General features: G+C 36.7%; 1 protein-coding gene across 2 annotated transcripts in view; it reads left to right on the plus strand.

Annotated features, from left to right (window-relative positions):
• Positions 1-18,616, plus strand: part of MAP3K21 (mitogen-activated protein kinase kinase kinase 21) — a 43,226-nt gene that overhangs the window by 16,901 nt on the left and 7,709 nt on the right. The window contains exons 2-7 of one of the 2 annotated variants that reach the window (XM_048936312.1): positions 2,757-2,937; positions 8,074-8,222; positions 8,952-9,127; positions 13,762-14,002; positions 15,297-15,419; positions 17,974-18,090. In XM_048936312.1, coding sequence (XP_048792269.1) covers positions 2,757-2,937; positions 8,074-8,222; positions 8,952-9,127; positions 13,762-14,002; positions 15,297-15,419; positions 17,974-18,090 — 987 coding nt within the window. The remainder of the gene's footprint in view (positions 1-2,756; positions 2,938-8,073; positions 8,223-8,951; positions 9,128-13,761; positions 14,003-15,296; positions 15,420-17,973; positions 18,091-18,616) is intronic. The other variant, XM_048936313.1, reaches the window with a different exon arrangement.

Here is an 18,616-nt window from a genome sequence, read left to right on the forward strand (position 1 = left end):
ATTCTTGCTGCACTATCATAAAATTATTAAATTTTTAGGACATGCACAGTATCATAGCTATCAGTTCCAATATCACTTCACCACGTAACATGTATACTTTTTCTTCATTTATATTTCATTAAGTTATTGAAAATAGCATGCAATGACAACTCTTTGTTCCCCAGTCGTACAGGGTTCCAGACACGTGCTGTGTCTCATATTCAGGCAGCACCCAGTGTGTGGAACCCAAACCTTCGATGCTCTGATGTTAATAAATTGACTTTGTCCTTCTCCCTGGGAGGTGAGAACGGGGAAATCCCGGCCAAGCTATGAGTTGGTTGAACTTCAGAATTGAGTTGAAAACTGTGTAAACAGTAGGAAACATTTGTGGCCTGAAAATATGGAGTCAGATGTTGATTCCTGAGCATAGGACATGCGGTGTTTGAATAGCAGGCTAAGATAAGGTTTTATGTTGGCTGGACTGATGCAAAGCATTCTTATCGTGCGAGACTTAGTCTCCTGCTAATAGATTTTTCAATCATTCAGAAAGAGTCAGCTTTGCTTTTATAAGTCTGAACTTTGCTCCTTGTGGAGAGCGTAAAGTCTGAAAAATGTTAAAATAAATTAGGAAATGCTGAACTGGCTCTCACCAAACTGAATACTGGGGGTGAATCGCCTGAAAAAGCCAACTCAATGGGTTTGGGAGAGGAACGTGCATGGGCCGAGTGAGCAGGGCGAGCAGAATGTTGCAGAAATGATTGCTTTCAGACAGGAAGCTGCAAGGAGCTGAACAGCAGGGGCTGGGAGGCGCTGCCTGGCACCGTCCGCCTGTGCTGAGCAGCATTGCTGCTTCTCCAGTGTGTGCTGCAGCCGCTCTCCAGACCGCGGCCGGAAGCGGAAGTGCAGAGTGCAGAGGAACGTGGTCCCTCCGTAGGATGAAACCTGGCCTCCTGCCCGTTATTACCTTTTGCAAGACTGACTGTTTTTGGTTTCGGTCACATTGACTGACAAGGAATGTCAGGAATTCTGCTGAACGTGTTTCAAATGGAAGGGCAAACAATAGGTCTTTCATTCAAGTATAACAGTTATAAAAACTCCTGGATGAATTTAACTTGTTCTGGTGGTGCTGACTTGGAGCTCGTAGTTTGTCTACACCACTTCAGCCTTTGTTTCTTCTCCTCTGTGTTAAGGCGCTTACTGAAAATGGAATGTGGGATCTGCCTTTTCTAATCTGGAGTTGACATCATTTTTGAAATACTTGTAATTAAGCTGTACCACTAAAAATGATTTGCGATTGCAAATGCAAGCTCACCAGTTTTTCTTCTGTGAGGCAAGATCATTCTTCATCTGCTTTGTCCCAGTGCTTTGCCTTGAACTGCATGGTGCACATGCTTGGAAAACACATGCATTAATAATTCTTATTAGTAATTCAGCCTTTGAGCTTTGTCCCAGGAGATCATTGCAATGGAAAAGTAACAGTAACAGTTACTAGCACTGACAGTGACAGAGGCACTGAATATGGAATTAAGATTGTAGTGCCTTAAAAATGATTCTTTTGCACCTGTTGTCTTTGCTCTGCTTGAACACACTAAGCCCATTCATTCCATTTAACACTCTTTTATGAAGCTGTACTACGAGTTTGCCAGCCGTATTAAGAGCAAGTCAGACAGTGAATACACACTGTAGGATGGAACAGCAAAAGATGATTTGCTTTTTAACGGGTGTGAAGTTACAGTGGGTATAACACCATGTGGGTTTCATCCAGCTCCAGTGTCCTGCTGCAAGTTGCATATTCCTGAGGCAAAATAACTTCCCTGGTCTGCTTTCCCCACCTTTAGTAATTTGTGGCCTGGGGATTTCTTGAACCTGTACCTGTATTTTGTACATAAATGCATGGAGTTGTCTTCTGAGGATTCATATAATTTCTTTTAAAATCTATGTAAAATGGTACATACTCTGGCAAAAATTTCCAAGTTCACCTCCCTGTGTGTTTGTGATCAACTGCCATGTGGTTTTGATTCTTGCCAGCTAATTTAGTCTGATGTAGTCCAGTTTTTTTTTTTTCTGATCAGAAGCTGTGAGCAATTGCTACCTACAGCTTTCTTTGTTTGGTGCATGCTATCAGGTTTGTCACTAACCTTCTTCTCCTGCTGAAGAGCCTGAGTCTATTAACTGCGCTTTGGGCTGAGAACAGGCTGTTGGGAGCAACCTGCTTGTGTCTTTCTCTGTGTGTTCCCGTTTTATTATATGCAGTTTGAGATGATGAACCCAGATTGGGTGCAGTATGAGGGATGGATTTTACACAGTGAGATGATGTTTCCTGTTTTGTTTTTTAGGTTATTTTATAAAAATTCTTAACGTTTGTTTTAGTTCCTACTGCTGCTGTTACTTTTACTACTTGAGAATCTAATTTCAAAGTGAATCCCATTTTCACAACCTGTCATTCGTGGGATGTTACTATTCTGTGCTCTCTTGAATTTGGATGCTTTCTTTTCTATCTCTTCTTGGTGAATCTCTTGTGCTTGTTTAATATCTACTCACATAATTGCAAGAAAGTCGTGACACTGCAGGTATTTCTCTCTTTCTTTACTTAGAAGTACTTGGAATTTTATCAGTAAACTTGTTCATTTTTATTTTTAAAAAAAGTTGATAGTATTTTCACAATGTTTAGATCATACAGTTATTTGCAGAAATCAAAATCGTGTGGAATTAATAACAAGAATGGCAGTTTTGTTTTGATTCCCATTGAATTAATTTACAAACTCAATCTTTTGCAGTTTTGTTGCTAGAGAAGATGGAACATGATGACATTTGCAATAAAACTTTGAAGATTACAGATTTTGGTCTGGCTAGAGAATGGCACAGAACAACCAAAATGAGTGCAGCTGGGACGTACGCATGGATGGCTCCAGAAGTTATCAAGTCCTCCCTGTTTTCTAAAGGAAGTGATATTTGGAGGTAAGAAGTTGATCTACTATAAAGACCGTATTCAGTAGAAGCAAGCTGAGGTTTTTGAATGAATTTCTATTTCATTTCTTTCCCTGATGGATTCCTAAGTTATTTCAGTATACGGCAGGTATAGATGTTCTAAGAAAAACATTAATTTTTCAGCTTCTACTTCTGATCTACCTTTAGTTACTCATGACTTAAAAATTTGAAAGAAAGACAGGGAAAATAGCAGAAGACCATATTTTTGGAAAGAAAGCAAGATCTCATTAAGAGAAACCCTTAAAAATCTGTTGGTTAAGTAACTTATCTTGAATATTAGTATGAAGAGTGATACGTTCTTTATGTACTACCATATGATTGATCAGTAATGGTATGTTTGCTCCAAATCAGATGGCTGAGAAGTCTCATTCTTTTTAAAGAAATGGGACCATCCATCCTCCCCTTGCATGCCCATTTAATAAAAAAAACTTGGCAAACCAGGACTTTATCAGATGTTAACTGAAGTTTGTACTGCTTTCTAGGAATCTAAAATGTGGTCATGTGTAAAATTAAACAGCTGGTTTTTAATCTCCATAGAGATTTTGCTTCTAGTAACTGTAGTGAGAAGTAACTGTAGTGAGACATAAAATTATTTTAAGGTGTTCTCTAATTTGGAAAGTGCATACCTCACTGTGTTAAGCTTGTGAATATCTCCTTAAAGGCATTTTGATGGATCAGATAAATAATACGGTTCTCAATACTGATGCTGTTTTTGAGTGACGTAGTATGGGATACATGTACTGAAGAAAGCTATTTTGGGGGAATAGTCGTGATTGCACTGTAGCCTTTAAAAGTTGCAATGCCTCACTCTGAAAAGTCTCCGTTTCCTTTCTTTTTAAAGTGTTTTCTCTGAGAATGATCTTAAGGAAGCTATTTGGGAAGGAGGGGAGGACTTCAATCTGTTTTTTTCATGCCTTTTATGCATGCTCTGTGTTGCATAGTTCTTAAATACGGTCTCATTTTGTGTAGATGCTTGATATTCTACAGCATGAAGTAACATTTTTGGTGTTCTCAGGATGATTCTGTATCTGCACTACTGTTTTCTGACACCCATTTGTCTGCAACTGATTTTCAGCATGTTGTTTACATCAGTCTGAGTTGATGACCGGTTCAGAAACATCATTGGCTTCGCTCTTTTCCATTCTTTCTTTCTTTTTTTTTTTTTCTTTTTCTTTTGCGGGGTGGAGTTTGGGTGTAGGCGTTTTCCCTAATCAGCTGTATTCCATGCTTAATTACAGGTCCTGTCCAGTCTTGTTGCTGTGATTTTAGGTATCTGAGGGGGTATGCTTTGGTGCAATTATTTTATATTCTGCTGCAACATTAGTTTACATTTTTGGAATCTACAGTATTTCTCTTCTTCGCCTTCTCTCCTGCACGCCTCTCTTGTAAAAATGTAAGTATTTAGTTCAATGATGGACTTGTAACAGGAGAGGTTTTTAAGTAGAAAGGCTCTGTTTTACAGTATAGTTAAGTCCTTCTTGGCTTCTAAAGATTTTCTGCTTACTGCACCTCAATCTGTTCTGTTGCTTATCTTTACTCCTTTAAAAGGCAAACAAATAATACTGCAAGTTTAGTAATACTCCAGTTGTTGGAGTGCTTTTTATTTTAAAGACATCGGGTTACAAATGTAAGCATGGGTCTCTCAAAGACAAGAATATATTTAAGAAACAGTTTAAACTGAAGTTACTGAGTACTGAGTTTCCACAAGATGTCTATAGACCACTTATTAAAAATAAAATCCTGAGCAGTTGAGGCTGCTCAAATATGATTGCATTTGCAAGCAGCATTCCAGAATCAGACAGTGCTGGGGTTTGTTATGGCAGGGTTTTCATACTGTCTTGCAGGCAGCATTTTCTCACGTGTCATCCTAGGTAGCAGAATGTGTTCTTTCTAGGCCCTGAACTTGTATCCTTCTGCTTCACAAACCCAAATTGTAACTACTGTTTTGGGGAGTCTGGAACTGTATACAAAAACAACAAAGAGGAATTCCACTTTTTCACTCCTGTCTCTCCATCATTTATTGCATATTTCAGTCTTGGTATGTCAATCTTAGGTAAGAAGCCTGAAAGTGCAAGTACAAAATCAAAAAGCTCTTGCTGAATAGCTGCCTTTGCCTGGCATTTTCATCTACTCTTTAAAGGGATTCATGTGGCAGTGCATAGTGAGCTCTGCTTCATAAGATGAGTTGTAGATGTGTGTGTAAAGTAAAAGAAATTTTGAGAACTTTGATTTACTTCCATTTTGATCAGCTTTTAAAAAACATTGAAACAGCAAGTTATTGCTGGAATGCGATATAGAAAGAAAGGCTTAGATCACACTGGACAGCAGGGGAATAAATTTTAGTGGCCAAATTGTCTAAGGAACAACTTACTGAAAGCATTGGTTTGTGACCTTAATGTATAATTTGGGTGTATTTGAGTGCCTGTATTTTTGGGGGGGTTCTTTTTTTTTTTTTTTTTTTTTCCTTTTTTCCCCAAGATGTAAAAGGAGATGGGTTTTACTCCTTACTCTTTTACAAATACTATTTCTTAGTACCTCAGACTGTACGCATAGAATGACTGTATGTGTGCTGGTGAAATTTAATGCACAAAGTCGCAACTTCCATTTTTGAGTAATAAGTAGTGGTTGTCCTGGATAATGATGGACTGACCAGCACCTCCCAAAATCAGGAGGACTCGAAATCATCTGTAGAATTCTACCCCAGCCCATGCTGGCTCTTGGCACTTGAAGTTAAGACTACCTTCCCTAAAAGAGGTTGAAGTGTTACGATCACCTGTTTGGCGCTATGGAAAATTGCTAAAACTGTAAATGTAACAAAAATTAATGGTGTGATACAAGTCTTTTGTGAAAGATGATTTCTTTTTATTATGGTTCTGATTAGCTTCAGAATTCATGCTAAAATAGATACATAATAGCCCTAACCAGGGAATTTCTTGAATGAAAACCAGTCTTCACTTGGTGGGAGAGTGTAAGATTATTTTTAATGCTTTATCTAAATGCACAAATGAAACAATCTTTAATAGAATTTTTCCATCATATATAAAACCAGAAAATATTGTGTTTATTATTGTCAGAAGTACAACCGTTTTAAAATGAAATTGGTCTTTGGAGTTTGAGTATATGAGTGGCTGTATAGATTAGATAAAAAAAAGAGGGCAATGATCAAGAATCCTAAGATTTTTTACTTTTATTGCTTTTTTTTTTTTTTTTTTTTTTTTTTTAGGAATAAACAGTACTTCTTAGCTTTTAATTCATTGTTAAACCTGTGAATTCATTAATTTCCTGTGATTTTTATGGTGGCTAAAATTTTATTGATGAACAGAACTTAGATAAACAGAGTGCTGCTATTTAGTTCAAATTGCTTCCTGTGTAGTTACTACACATGTAAGAAACATGTTCTGTTTGTGCTGAAACTGTGTAGTTTACTGGCTTTGTTTCTTTATTTACTTATTCTCAAGTGGTGCAAGGTTTTACACAATGCTGAATGACTTTCAGAAGAAGGCAGTGACAGTAAAAATCACCGGTTATATTCTTGTTATTCTTGTATTCACATCTGCTGTAGTTGGGGTTGTACTTCTAGTACTTGGTGGTACTAGGTGGGGTACATGGAAGGAGTGTTGGATGTTAAGGAGTACCTAGCCCTTACCTCTCTCACCAGTGCCATGTACATTTCTTAGATAAGTCCACTGTAGGCTCACATACTAAAGAAATTCCTCCTTCCACAAAAATCACTGAGACTTACAACTTTCTCTGTCGTATTGGAATAGGAGATCTAAAATAAAAGCAACTAGCATGCTGTTCCAGTGTTTTGCTGGGGGTTGGGTCATTTAAAAAAAACACTGGGTGTACAACCCCAAAGACAGTAAAAACAACACCTGGCTTTTCATCTAGACTGGAAAGCATAGCAGAAATTCTTATGGTTACTCTTGCCGCAATAGGAATGTCTATGATTGTTGATTTCTATACGTGGTGGTAAGAAAAGATCTCACCAGCACCTTTCACAGGAGACAGTACTGTTTTTCTTTCCCTGTATAGGGAAACTAGTTGTGTGTGTAACTCTTTCTCGATCTTTTCAGATTTGTAGGGAGAGAAAAATTAACAGGCCTTTATATAACAAAGAAGGGATTAGATATGCTGGGTTTTAGTCTGTTTTAATTAGGAAAAGAGAAAAGGCATGTAGAACCATAGGATCATAGAATTGCTCAGGTTGGAAAAGACCTTAAAGATCATCAAGTCCAACCACAACCTAACCGTACTACCCTAACTCTAACAACCCTCCACTAAATCATGTCCCTGAGCACCACATCCAAACGGGTTTTCCCTGGGGAGCAGTCTTTCCTGATATCCAACCTAAACCTACCCTGGCACAACTTGAGGCCATTTCCCCTCGTCCTGTCACAAATGAGAAGAGACCAACTCCGCTCTCGCTGTAAGCACCTTTCAGGTATTGGAAGAGAGCAATAAGGTCATCCCTCAGCCTCCTTTTCCCCAGACTGAACAGCCCCAGTTCCTTCACTCTCTCCTAATAGAGCACATTCTCCAAGGCCTTCACAAGCCTTGTTGCCCTTCTTTGGACCTTCTCCAGCACCTCAATGTCCTTTCTGTATTGAGGTGCCCAAAACTGAACACAGTACTCGAGGTGAGGCCTCACCAGCACATCTAGGAAACTGAAATCTTTGGAAAAGTGTCTGGCCTGAATGCTCTGCTGAGGTGGTGGAGTATTTTTTGTTCTTTTGTTTGACTTCGGTGGTGCAAGGATCACTTGTTTTCCTCTAGTTCAAACTTCTTGTTGTAACTGAGATTTATGTGACACTAGTGTTTATAGAGAAGTGACTTCAGGTTATATTTTGAGTCCTTGACGTCCATGTTTTTTCAGCTAGCATGTGACAGTAGGGTAAGATTGCAACTAAGTGACGTTGAATTTGGTTAGCTGTATTGGAGAAAAGGTGCGAGATGATTGAAGTGGTGTGAACTCTTTAAAGCATTCACTTTGACATGGGAAATCATCAAGAATTTCAGTATATGGTTGAATACATACTTGATTGTTCTGATAAAATAAGGTGTCAGTATTCTGAAAAATAACCATTTAAAAATTACTTTTTGTAGTTATGGAGTGTTGCTGTGGGAACTGCTTACAGGAGAAGTTCCTTACCGTGGCATTGATGGCCTTGCTGTGGCTTACGGAGTTGCTGTCAATAAGCTTACTTTGCCCATTCCATCCACTTGTCCTGAACCATTTGCAAAACTAATGAAAGGTATATGTGGTTTTTTTTTCTACCTATTTATTTAAATAATTAGGGGCTTGGGGTATGTATCAGTGGCTGTAATAGTCATAGGATTCAAAATAAACACCATATTCTATAATGCAGTGCATATAAAATACTTTGTTCTTTTAGAGGCAGTCTGGTGCGACAGACTATTATATGCTTATGCACAAGTCATGCAGTATTGAAGTACACCACTTACATTTTTCAGTGGTCACAGAGTATACTTTTTCCCTAATTTTAATGATTTGTTTTTACACTCAAATTGCATTAATTTTTCCTAAAATATGGGTCAGTGTAAGATAAATATGATAAATTCCCAAAGGGAAGAACTGAAAATAGCATTTTCTCATTGTTTTTTGTGAAAGTAAAAAATGTTTTTGACATGCTCTAGAGAGAAAAAACTCTTGCTCACTAATGGGTGTTTCCTCATATGTAGTCTCTTTACCTTTTGATAAATACCTTTTCTATGTAGTACTGCTAGTTCAGCTATTTGAGATCCTAAAGACTGAGGTGAAAAAATCTGATTATTAACTAAAACCGGTCTTGAGTACAGATAGGTAGATATCACTTAGGGAAACAGAACTAGGGAAGCCTTGCAGAAGAAGGTTATAGTGTATCATAGCTTAAAGTACAATAGCAAGTAACTGGAAATTCAGTTTTATTCTTCAAGAAGTTGTATGTACTATTAAGCACTGATGGGATTCTAATAAATTCTAGAATGCTGGGAACAGGACCCTCATATCCGACCATCATTTGCCATAATTCTTGAACAGCTTACTGCCATTGAGGGGGCAGTAATGACTGAAATGCCTCAAGAATCTTTCCATTCCATGCAAGACGACTGGAAATTGGAAATTCAGCAGATATTCAATGAATTGAGGACCAAGGAAAAAGTAAGTTCATTTTCCATTTGCATGGCAGTGAAGGAATGGTACGTGTGTTGTGATACAACAGATATAGATATTTGAATTGTAGCTTCTCAAAATAATGCTAGAAACCTGACTTAGCTAGTGAGACACAAGCGAGAGGATAAACTACATGGAGAAGATTTATTCTCATTAAAACAAGTTGTTACTTTAATTACCTATTTTTGTTGCTGAATGTACTATTCTTAAATTCCATTAACGTTTCTCATCAGTATTTTTTTGACAGCACTTTAACCGACTTGCAGCGAGCTTACTTAAGAACAAAAGGTTTTATTATTGGTTTTCTTGAATTGCAGACAACTTGCTTTTCTCCATTTTTCTGTAAACAAATCAATACAGTTCTGAATGCTGAAACCATAATTAGAGGTACCTCAGTTGAATAAAAATGTTAAGTTTATTAGGAAGCAGTATTATTGGTGAGTGAGGGTTATGGTGTGATTAGTTCATTCAGAAATACAGTTGAAAAAGCAACATATGCCACCTGCTTCCCCAAAGAAAATGGTTTGCAGATCAGGCTTATAGACTTCTTAGAGTGTTGTTTTTTTCCTGAATATTTGAATGCATCAAATCAAATGCATTATCAAACAAACCAGAGGTCTTTTTACCCAGTTTTTTATAGCCACTGCAAGTTTTCGTGGTTTTTATTTCCATAAAATCAAAATGGTTAATAGCTATGAGTAAATCACAGATTTTTTTGAGATCACTCTTAATATCTCCATTTTAACATAAATGTTCACATTTAATTACGCTTTTGAACTATAGTAGCTGGCCATTCAATTCTTTTTCCATTTCATTTAGAAACTAGAGCAGTACCAAATGTGAAAATTTACTCTGATGGATGTGTAAGAATTTATTAACAAACATTGTCTTTAACCAGCTAGACCTGTCTCCTGCTTTGAAAAAAAAAAAAAAAAAAATCTTGTAGGCAAGCTGGCTGGCCTTAATTATCTTGTTCTGTAATTTTCATCGAACAGTGCATGTGAACTCTATCAACTTGATAGATGTATGTGGTTGGTTACCATCCTAGTTATCTATTCTCTGTCCTGTTGGTTTTTTTGTTGTTGTTTTTCCCTTCCTCCTAAGTATTGTTAAATGTCAAGGCCATCAGTCCAGAATCTTTTGGCTGTTTCTCCTTAAAACTCTGGGATGCAGTGTCTGAAACTATTTATCTTCATGTTTTGTTTTTAGTTGTTCTTTTGAGTCACAGTTAGAAATGCTTCTGGCAGACATGGATGTCTTCCTTGCAGATCTCTTGCAATAATACAATTGCCTGGTATACATTGTTATTTTTCATTAAGCAAATACATAATAAGTACAGAAGAGAATTGAGATGCAGGGATTTGTAGAGAAATGCTTATAAATCAGACATTTAAATGTTGACTGTGCCCCACACCTCTTTTTACCAAATGCCACAGATGGCTACTTGTGGGCTATTAGGTGATGGTGGATGTGATGTTATGGATCTTCTGTAGTGGCATTGGTGCATGTGATTATTCAGATTTGTCAATTGCTGCCAAGTTTGTAGTATTCTCAATAATAGTCTTCCTTATTTCCAGTCTGCCTTTGTTTCTGCCCTCTAGTTTTCTCTCTTCCATTTCATGTCATTGAATTGAGCACGTGTTAGCCATGTTATCCATATGCTCCCTGCCTACACATTGTTGGAGCTGGGCTATGTGTCTCTCTAGCTGTCAGATTTCTTCCTTTCCAGCTGAATTATGGTCCCTCTACAAAGAGAAGAGACTCTCATTTTCACTTGCTGTGAGGCTGCCAGCCACTGCCAGAACCCTCCATAGGGCCTGCCTTTGTTTTTTCCCTCTGCAGTAACTACTCAACCAGCCATTTTCTCCTTTTTGCTATGGGAGCGCTTAGAACAAGAAAAGGCATTCCCATTCAGGTGTGTATTTATTTTCTGGAGGCATTAGTCCAGCATGAGATTTTCTCTTGAAGAAACTCCCACTGACTAAATCAAGCTGAGTATTAGTTAGCACAGATTTTTGTGGGGAGAGTTATATTTTTTGATGTAAAAGTGAATTAAGCTTAATTAGGGAGAGGAAAAGATTAATGAAATTTACTTCTCATATGCCAAATTATTGCACCTCCAAAGGCATCTGCCCTAATTAGGTAAACTTGTTGAAGAATGAAAGCATGTAACTCTAACTTAAACAAGTTATTCAAATGTTTGTGCTTGCTTAATTTAGCACATTATCAATTTCACTGACAGATACTAGGGAGAGTCAAATTTATGAAGCATTAATATAATGATTATAATGAAATGAAGAAAGAACAACAACAACAACCCTGTGTGGAGTCTCATTCCCTGTGAAGGAGAAACTTCTGTAGCTGGAGGAATTTCCTCAAGGGCTTGCTGTAAATGAGTGATGGTGACACCCACTTCAAGGAAAGATTGCAATCTTTTGTGATGAGCATTCTTGAGCAACTTAAATATAGAACTCTTTCCTGGCTTCCTTATAATGAGTGTTGTAATTGGAGAGTGGTGCATAACTAATTGCAGTAGGTCTGTCTTTAATTAGTTTATTTGGAAAAGAGTAAATACTAAAACTCTCAACGAGGAAACGCTTTCATTTTCTAGATTGTCTGTCTTTTCAGTACAGACCTTCAGTTTTTTCCCAAACCTTCATAGTAATAAACATCTTTTCTATTTTAAACTCTGATGTACGTTTATCACAGAATCACACAGAATGACCAAGGCTGGAAGGGACCTCAAGGATCACGAATCTCCAACCCCCCTGCCACATGCAGGGCCACCAACCTCCCCATTTAGTACTAGACCAGGCTGCCCAGGGCTCCATCCAACCTGGCCTTGAACACCTCCAGGGACGGGGCATCCTACCTTTATCCTAAATTTTAATTCATCTGTCTTCTGCTTCCAACTCTTTTATTTGTTCAATTTTGAATGGACAGAAGGAGGAGAAAAGTAAAAATTGTCAGTAACCTCTAAATTAAGAAGTGTTAAAAGTGATTAAACACCCAAAATTTTACTTGCTGGCACGAAGACAGGCCCCTTTGAATTCCCAAGAGGCATAATTACCTTTTGCCAAGGTGTGTATGTTAAGAAGAATGGATTTAAAAGGAAAAAAAAAAAATACTTTTTTGAAAAAGTTGTGTTGAAACAGGCTCACTCAGAATTAGCAAGCTGTCTAAAATGTGTCAGTCAATTAAATTAAATTTGAAACCAGTGATAAGCAGTATGTGTATGCTAATTGTAATGAAAGAACAAGTATCTCTCTGAGGAGCAGCTGCTTCTCACTGAACCAGAGTTTGATTTGATCCAGCGGTAAACTGTCTTTCTGAACTCCATGGCCTTTTTCGCAGGAACAGAGAGGGATGGTTTTTGCACTTGTTTGAGAACATCAAATTGATACAGTTCAGAGGCCACCTTATTTGGAAAGAGTGTTGAAAGAGTAGATATTTGCTTTATGCTGGTAGTATTTCAATAAATGTTGGATGAGGAAAAGTGCTAGTATATGATGCTGGTGGATACTGATGGCCAGAAATATGCAGTCTGCTCTCCTTTTATAGGAAGAATGTATGGTGATGGAATTAATGAGTTTTAATTAAAGAAAAAAGGATTCCTAAATATCTAGAACTATTAGAATAACTTAATTTCCGTTGATGAACTTCTGTTTTCAGCTGAATTTCAATTTGGACAGATGTTGCACAATCATCCATTAAAATGAACAAGATATCCAGTGAGAAACATAGTATCAGTCACATCATAGCTTCTTCTTTTCTCAACTCTTAAAATTCAGCCATATTTTGACAGATTTTTTTTTTTTTTTTTTTAAAGTTTAAGATCATTTTCTGGTTGTAGGATTACAGTTGTTTAGTAGTTTACCCTTGGGAATTTACTTACCCTAAAAATTAATGAGCTTTCTTGCTAATGCTTTTCCGAGAAAGGAGAAAAGATAAAAAATAAAATCTAGAAGGCAAAAGAACAACTATTGCATGGGTTTGATAGTTTGAGAGTCCATGTGGTGCAACTCAGTGGTTAGCTATTTGATGCTACACAGATATGTGCTGCTTTTTAATTAAGAAACAGCTGTCTTCTGTTTTATGACTTAGTTTATCCTATTACACTAATTCCCATTCATTATAATACTGATTGTTTTTCAGATAGAAAAAGCCTAATACATGGTTGAAAAACAGGAAAGGTTAGGAAAATTAAGATGAATGCATTCACTTGTTTTCATCAGGTCATTCTTTTTTATTTAGTGTATGAAAGTTATCTAAGAGAAGCCCTCGTGGGATGGGAGAGTCTCTGATGTGAAGTACTTAAAGCACATTTTGTGCTAGGCTGTAAGCTGATAATCTTTGGTTTGATATGTTGTCCCCGTTTCCAGTGCTTACCTAGCTTAAGTATCTCAAGTTAAATGCTTCAAAGGAAATCTGTATAATGCTTGTTTGCATCCAGATACAGAATCTTCACTTATGCAGAGTGGTCAACTGTCAGGTCGTATGTGTGTGTTAAATATTTATCGTGAAAACACATAAGGAAATACAACTTACTGAATACTTGCAACATCCTTTAATACAGCTTTTACACTGTTACTCAGTTTCACTTGTGCAAATCTTATTTTTAGGAGCTTCGATCACGAGAAGAAGAGCTGACAAGAGCAGCTCTTCAGCAAAAATCTCAAGAAGAGCTGCTTAAACGGCGTGAGCAGCAGTTAGCAGAACGTGAGATCGATGTATTGGAGCGTGAACTGAACATCATGATATTCCAGTTAAATCAAGAGAAACCCAATGTTAAGAAGAGAAAGGGCAAATTTAAAAGAAGCCGGTTAAAACTTAAAGATGGACACAGAATTAGTTTGCCTTCAGGTTTGCAGTTTTCTTTTACGTTCACAACATATATTATGATTAAGTAAGCAGGCTTCAGTGGTTAAAATTTTCAGTATTGGCTGATATTTTCATTCATTTCTAGTTTCTTCTACCCCAAATAAGTGCAAAGGATGTGGTAAAAACCACTGTTACATGCCATATTTTTTGAGGTAGTCCCTATCTCTGAGCAGTCTTTCACCTGATTCAATCAAATCCACTGTTTCTGGAAGGAAAGCATGAGAACGTAAAGATTTAAACTGTTGTCAGATTGATTGTGTTGCCTTATTAATATTGCCACTAGATGTCAGCAGGCAAACTCAAGATTATGCCCATGATTTGCAAGCCTTCACCACTGTTAGTAGTACTCTGGAGGCAGCTGGATCCTTCCAGTAGTTTCTGAGTCTGTTAATTTATTACTAATGCCCCATGTACCTAATGCTACATTAACTCAGTGTGGACTGAACTGTAACTGTCTGGTACCTGGGAAGAGACAAAGAATGCACAAATATTTAGGCATATTTCACTAATGCTGAAAGTGCTGTCCCATTTCACTTGCTTTAAAAATTATAGTAACAGAATTACTACAAACTTCCCAGAAAGGCATGTGATCCTGCTCAAAGTTTTAAGTATTGGTTTAAGCTGAATCGCAAGCTTAAACTTAATATTTGTTTCTTTTTTCTTGATTCTGCCCATATCTTATTTGAGAAAGTTTTATCTGGAGTACTGCTTAGCTCTTTGTTGTCGAGAATCATCAAGATTAACGAGTCCTTGAGACAGTTCTGTTGTAAGAAAAGCGTTCAGTCTATAACTGCACTGTTGATAGGGATTAAAGAAGGGCATATGATCAAACTTAATTTCATTACATTTTTTTCCTTTCCAATATTTTTTTATTACTTTGATGGAAATATTGGTAATCCTATATTTTGAATTTCTACAAATTTTATGAATATGACCTCTTTAATGCAATGTATTTGTTTACCTTTTGTGACAGCAAAAACTTTTGAATAACAGCTTGCAATCTGTGTATGTCTCAGTTTTGAATCCAACTGGATGTAGCTCCTTTTGTTGGTGTTACTGCAAACTTACTGTACAGAATCTGCAAGGGTGTGAAACAATGCCTGTTTGAAAAAAAGATTTGTTGCATTTAAGGATCAGAATTTGTCAGTATATTTGTATGAACATCTCTTGTGTTATCAAATGCAACTCATTATGTAATTTTAATTGATTTAGTACAACAGTACAATCTATTGAACATTCTTTATTTAGAACTTTTTTTTTTAATTATTTCTAATAGATTTCCAGCACAAAATAACAGTGCAGGCATCTCCTAATCTGGATAAAAGGAGGAGTTTAAACAGTAACAGTTCTAGTCCATCAAGTAGCCCCACAATAATTCCTCGTCTTCGAGCCATACAGTGTAAGTCTCCAACATTTCTGATTGTTCATCTAGTCAATACAGAATGTTTTTTTTCATACTCTCACTGGAACACATTGGTAGTGTTATCAATATCAGACAGATCTTTGTTCACCAGGTTCCTTTGCTTGTTCTAATTTCTGCAAGCTGTTGTTTGATGGGAAAGAAAATCTTGCTAAAATACTAACTAATTTTCAGCAACTCAGAACAGCTATGGATGTTTTAAATCATATATTTTGTTAATAACTTATGGAATTCATTTGCATGTAGACATAGATAAAACACCAAACAATCAAAAATTACAATGGCAAAATGCAAAACATGCTTCAAATGTTATTCAGGATGGAAAACGAATTTCTATTAAGTTTACTACAGTTGCTAAATGAAATCAGTAGTTGTTTGAAAATAAATAATAATATTCAGAGAATAAAGCAGTCTCATAAGCTGGAAAAGCTGATTAATCAACCAGCAACTCCGCTTGCTCAGGAAAAAAGAAAAGTAAAGTGTAAACAAATATAAAAACAGAAGAAAATAAAGATGAAATCTTGCATCTTACAGAAACAAAAATAAAAATAATGGTTCTTGTGCTTGACAATCTAATTATTCTCTGTATAGTGGTGACAGAAGGAATAGTGGAGGTAGCAGTTATGAATGTGGAAGGAAACCTGTCATGTTTTTATAGTAAAGCCCACCTTTATGTTTGAGATGACTGTATGTAAATGGGGTAAATTCTTATGTGATTCATTGCCTGCTTTTATACTGCTTAAACTGTCGTGCAGAGTAGATTGTCTGGTTGCCCTTATTTAAAGTGAAATGTTACATGAGATGGAAAAGCCTGAAGTTTCTCTCTATTTAATATCAGTAGAACACTTGCCAACTGGTTGCTTATGGATGTGGACTAACTATTGTTGCCAAAGGAGTTTTCTCTGAAGGAAAGTACTTCAGAATCTGTATCCGACATGCATATGGAAGATGAGAAACCAACATGCATGCTAGTTTTGTTTTTTTCCTGCATGCTGTTTTGTAGCCAGTTCACAGGCTTCTGTTTCATTTTTTGAACCTAACTGAAACTCCAAAACTTGGATAGAAACCAGATCTCTCTTCTTTGGAAATATCTCTGCTTTATGAAGACCTTTTTATTAATTATTCTCTGAAGGTGAAGTGCTGCCTTTTCCAGTTGAATAAATACCAGAATTGTTGTTGCCAGAACTCACACAGTTCACTGGGTAAATACTGGGTAAATACTGTTACTACCCATATGTTGTGTGTAATGGAGAGAGGTGGACCAAAATTTGAGATTGAAGGCAAATTCTATGAGGAAAGCTGTGGTGAGCTTTTTTTTTTTGTGGAGTTCTTAAATCTTACTGCAGGAAGTACAGAGAGGTTTTCCCATGTGAAATATCATGACTACATATAGACAAGACTGTCCTGTTTTCTTTTATTTTCCTGGTTCCGTATAGAAGTACTTGGAAGTGCAGTAAATTGCTGGTATTGGCACAATTCTGAAAACTTGAGGTTTTTTATTTTTTGGATTTTTTTTTTTGTTGGTAGTGGGTTTTGCTGTTTTTTTTTTTTTCTTTTTTCTTTTTTTTTTTTTTTTTTTGTGATTCCTAGTCTGTGTAGATGATAGCAGTGCCAGTCTAAATCTTTGCGTAAGTGCTCAGTGCTGCTGGAGACTTTTTGTTCTGTTTGAGCAGGCGTTTGTTTTCGTAGGATTAGAGCATAAAGGATGACATAAAGGCTCTCCTTTAAAAGAAGCACTCTTCTGGTTTTGATTTTAGATCCCTAAGCATATCACATCTATCAGGAGTATCTAGGTGAAACAATTTAGCTTCCACACCCATCTGCACCTGTGCAAAATAAATTCTTTCCCACAATAATGTTTTAACTTGATTTCACTTCTAAGTATCTTTGTTTCAAGAAGACTTCTTTGAACAGAGATGATTTGAGCAGGCATTTCTAACAATTGGTTGCTTGATTGCTTTGCTTTGTCATCGACAATTCTAGCTTCATAATGTAAATGCTTTGTATTTTAAAATAAAAATTTAGTTAATTGTAAATCTTGTGGTTAAAATCAAGTTCAGCTATGTTTAAAAGCTGTTTTAGGGAGAGAAAAAAAAAAATACATGTTCAGTAGTCCTGAAACTGTTTGAAATAAGGGAGTTTAAAGAAGGCAGGTAGTTTGCTGTACTACACAAGCAGCTGTGTATGGTGAGGGAGGACAAGAGTGCAGATGTTCAGGAGTGACTGAACAGCTGGCAAGAAAAAAACTGCCTCATTAATCATGCTGTTGTAACAAGCTAAGTTGTTGGGTTTTTTTTTCTCATCTCCATCATAGCTGTAAGCATGAGCTGTCAAGTTACTTCTTCAGTTAGTACATACAGAAGTCTACTTGTCTGAGACTGATCCTAGAAAGAGGAACCTGTAAACCCTACAGTACAAACCCTCTTTTAAAAGATGCTTAGAGCCTTTTCAGATTTGGGCTTTATGACCAGAAGAAGGAAAAAAGATTCCTTTCTGAAACCAGCTTGACTAAGATCTCTTAATTTTTCTTCAGTGATTCCCAGTACAGATACACACACAGCTAATGGCCGAAGAAACAGTGTATATGTGTACCAGCAAGATGTAGATATCACAAGTGAATGTGAACTTCCCAGTGGGGTTATGAAAAAAGGCAAGATTTTATTATGTTTCAAAGGTGCTGGTTCTGTTTAATTTCACAGCTGACCTGAAGTGACGGACTAAGCATTTAATGAAGAACTGATGCTTTACACCCAAACGAATCATACTTTTAATGAGAGAGAAAATATTAATCATTCTCTCAATTGGAATATCGTTTCAGTTGATACCAATTATTCCACAGCGTATATTTTCTTCACTGGAATTTAAGTGCTCAGTCTAATTCACTTGTCTAAATTACCTAAGTATAAGGTTCTCAGTTAAAGGGAGCAGATAATTTTGTTATTTTGCCTTTAATGTGGGTCTATTGTCAGCTCATACATTGTTTTTCTTGCTTGCTCATCTTGTTGGTTCAGTGTGATTTGTGTGGCATTTTCTGTGGAAGAGAAAGCCTCAAATTTTGTTTACTACTCTTTCTGTTACTGTATCAGAATGGCTTTGTGGTAGAGAAAGGCTGTTCTGTCAGTGTGTACGAAGATATATATTTGTAGTATATATACTTACATGAAGGTTTTTTATGC

This window comes from Lagopus muta, chromosome 2, assembly GCF_023343835.1.
Source record: "Lagopus muta isolate bLagMut1 chromosome 2, bLagMut1 primary, whole genome shotgun sequence".
Classification (NCBI taxonomy): domain Eukaryota; kingdom Metazoa; phylum Chordata; class Aves; order Galliformes; family Phasianidae; genus Lagopus; species Lagopus muta.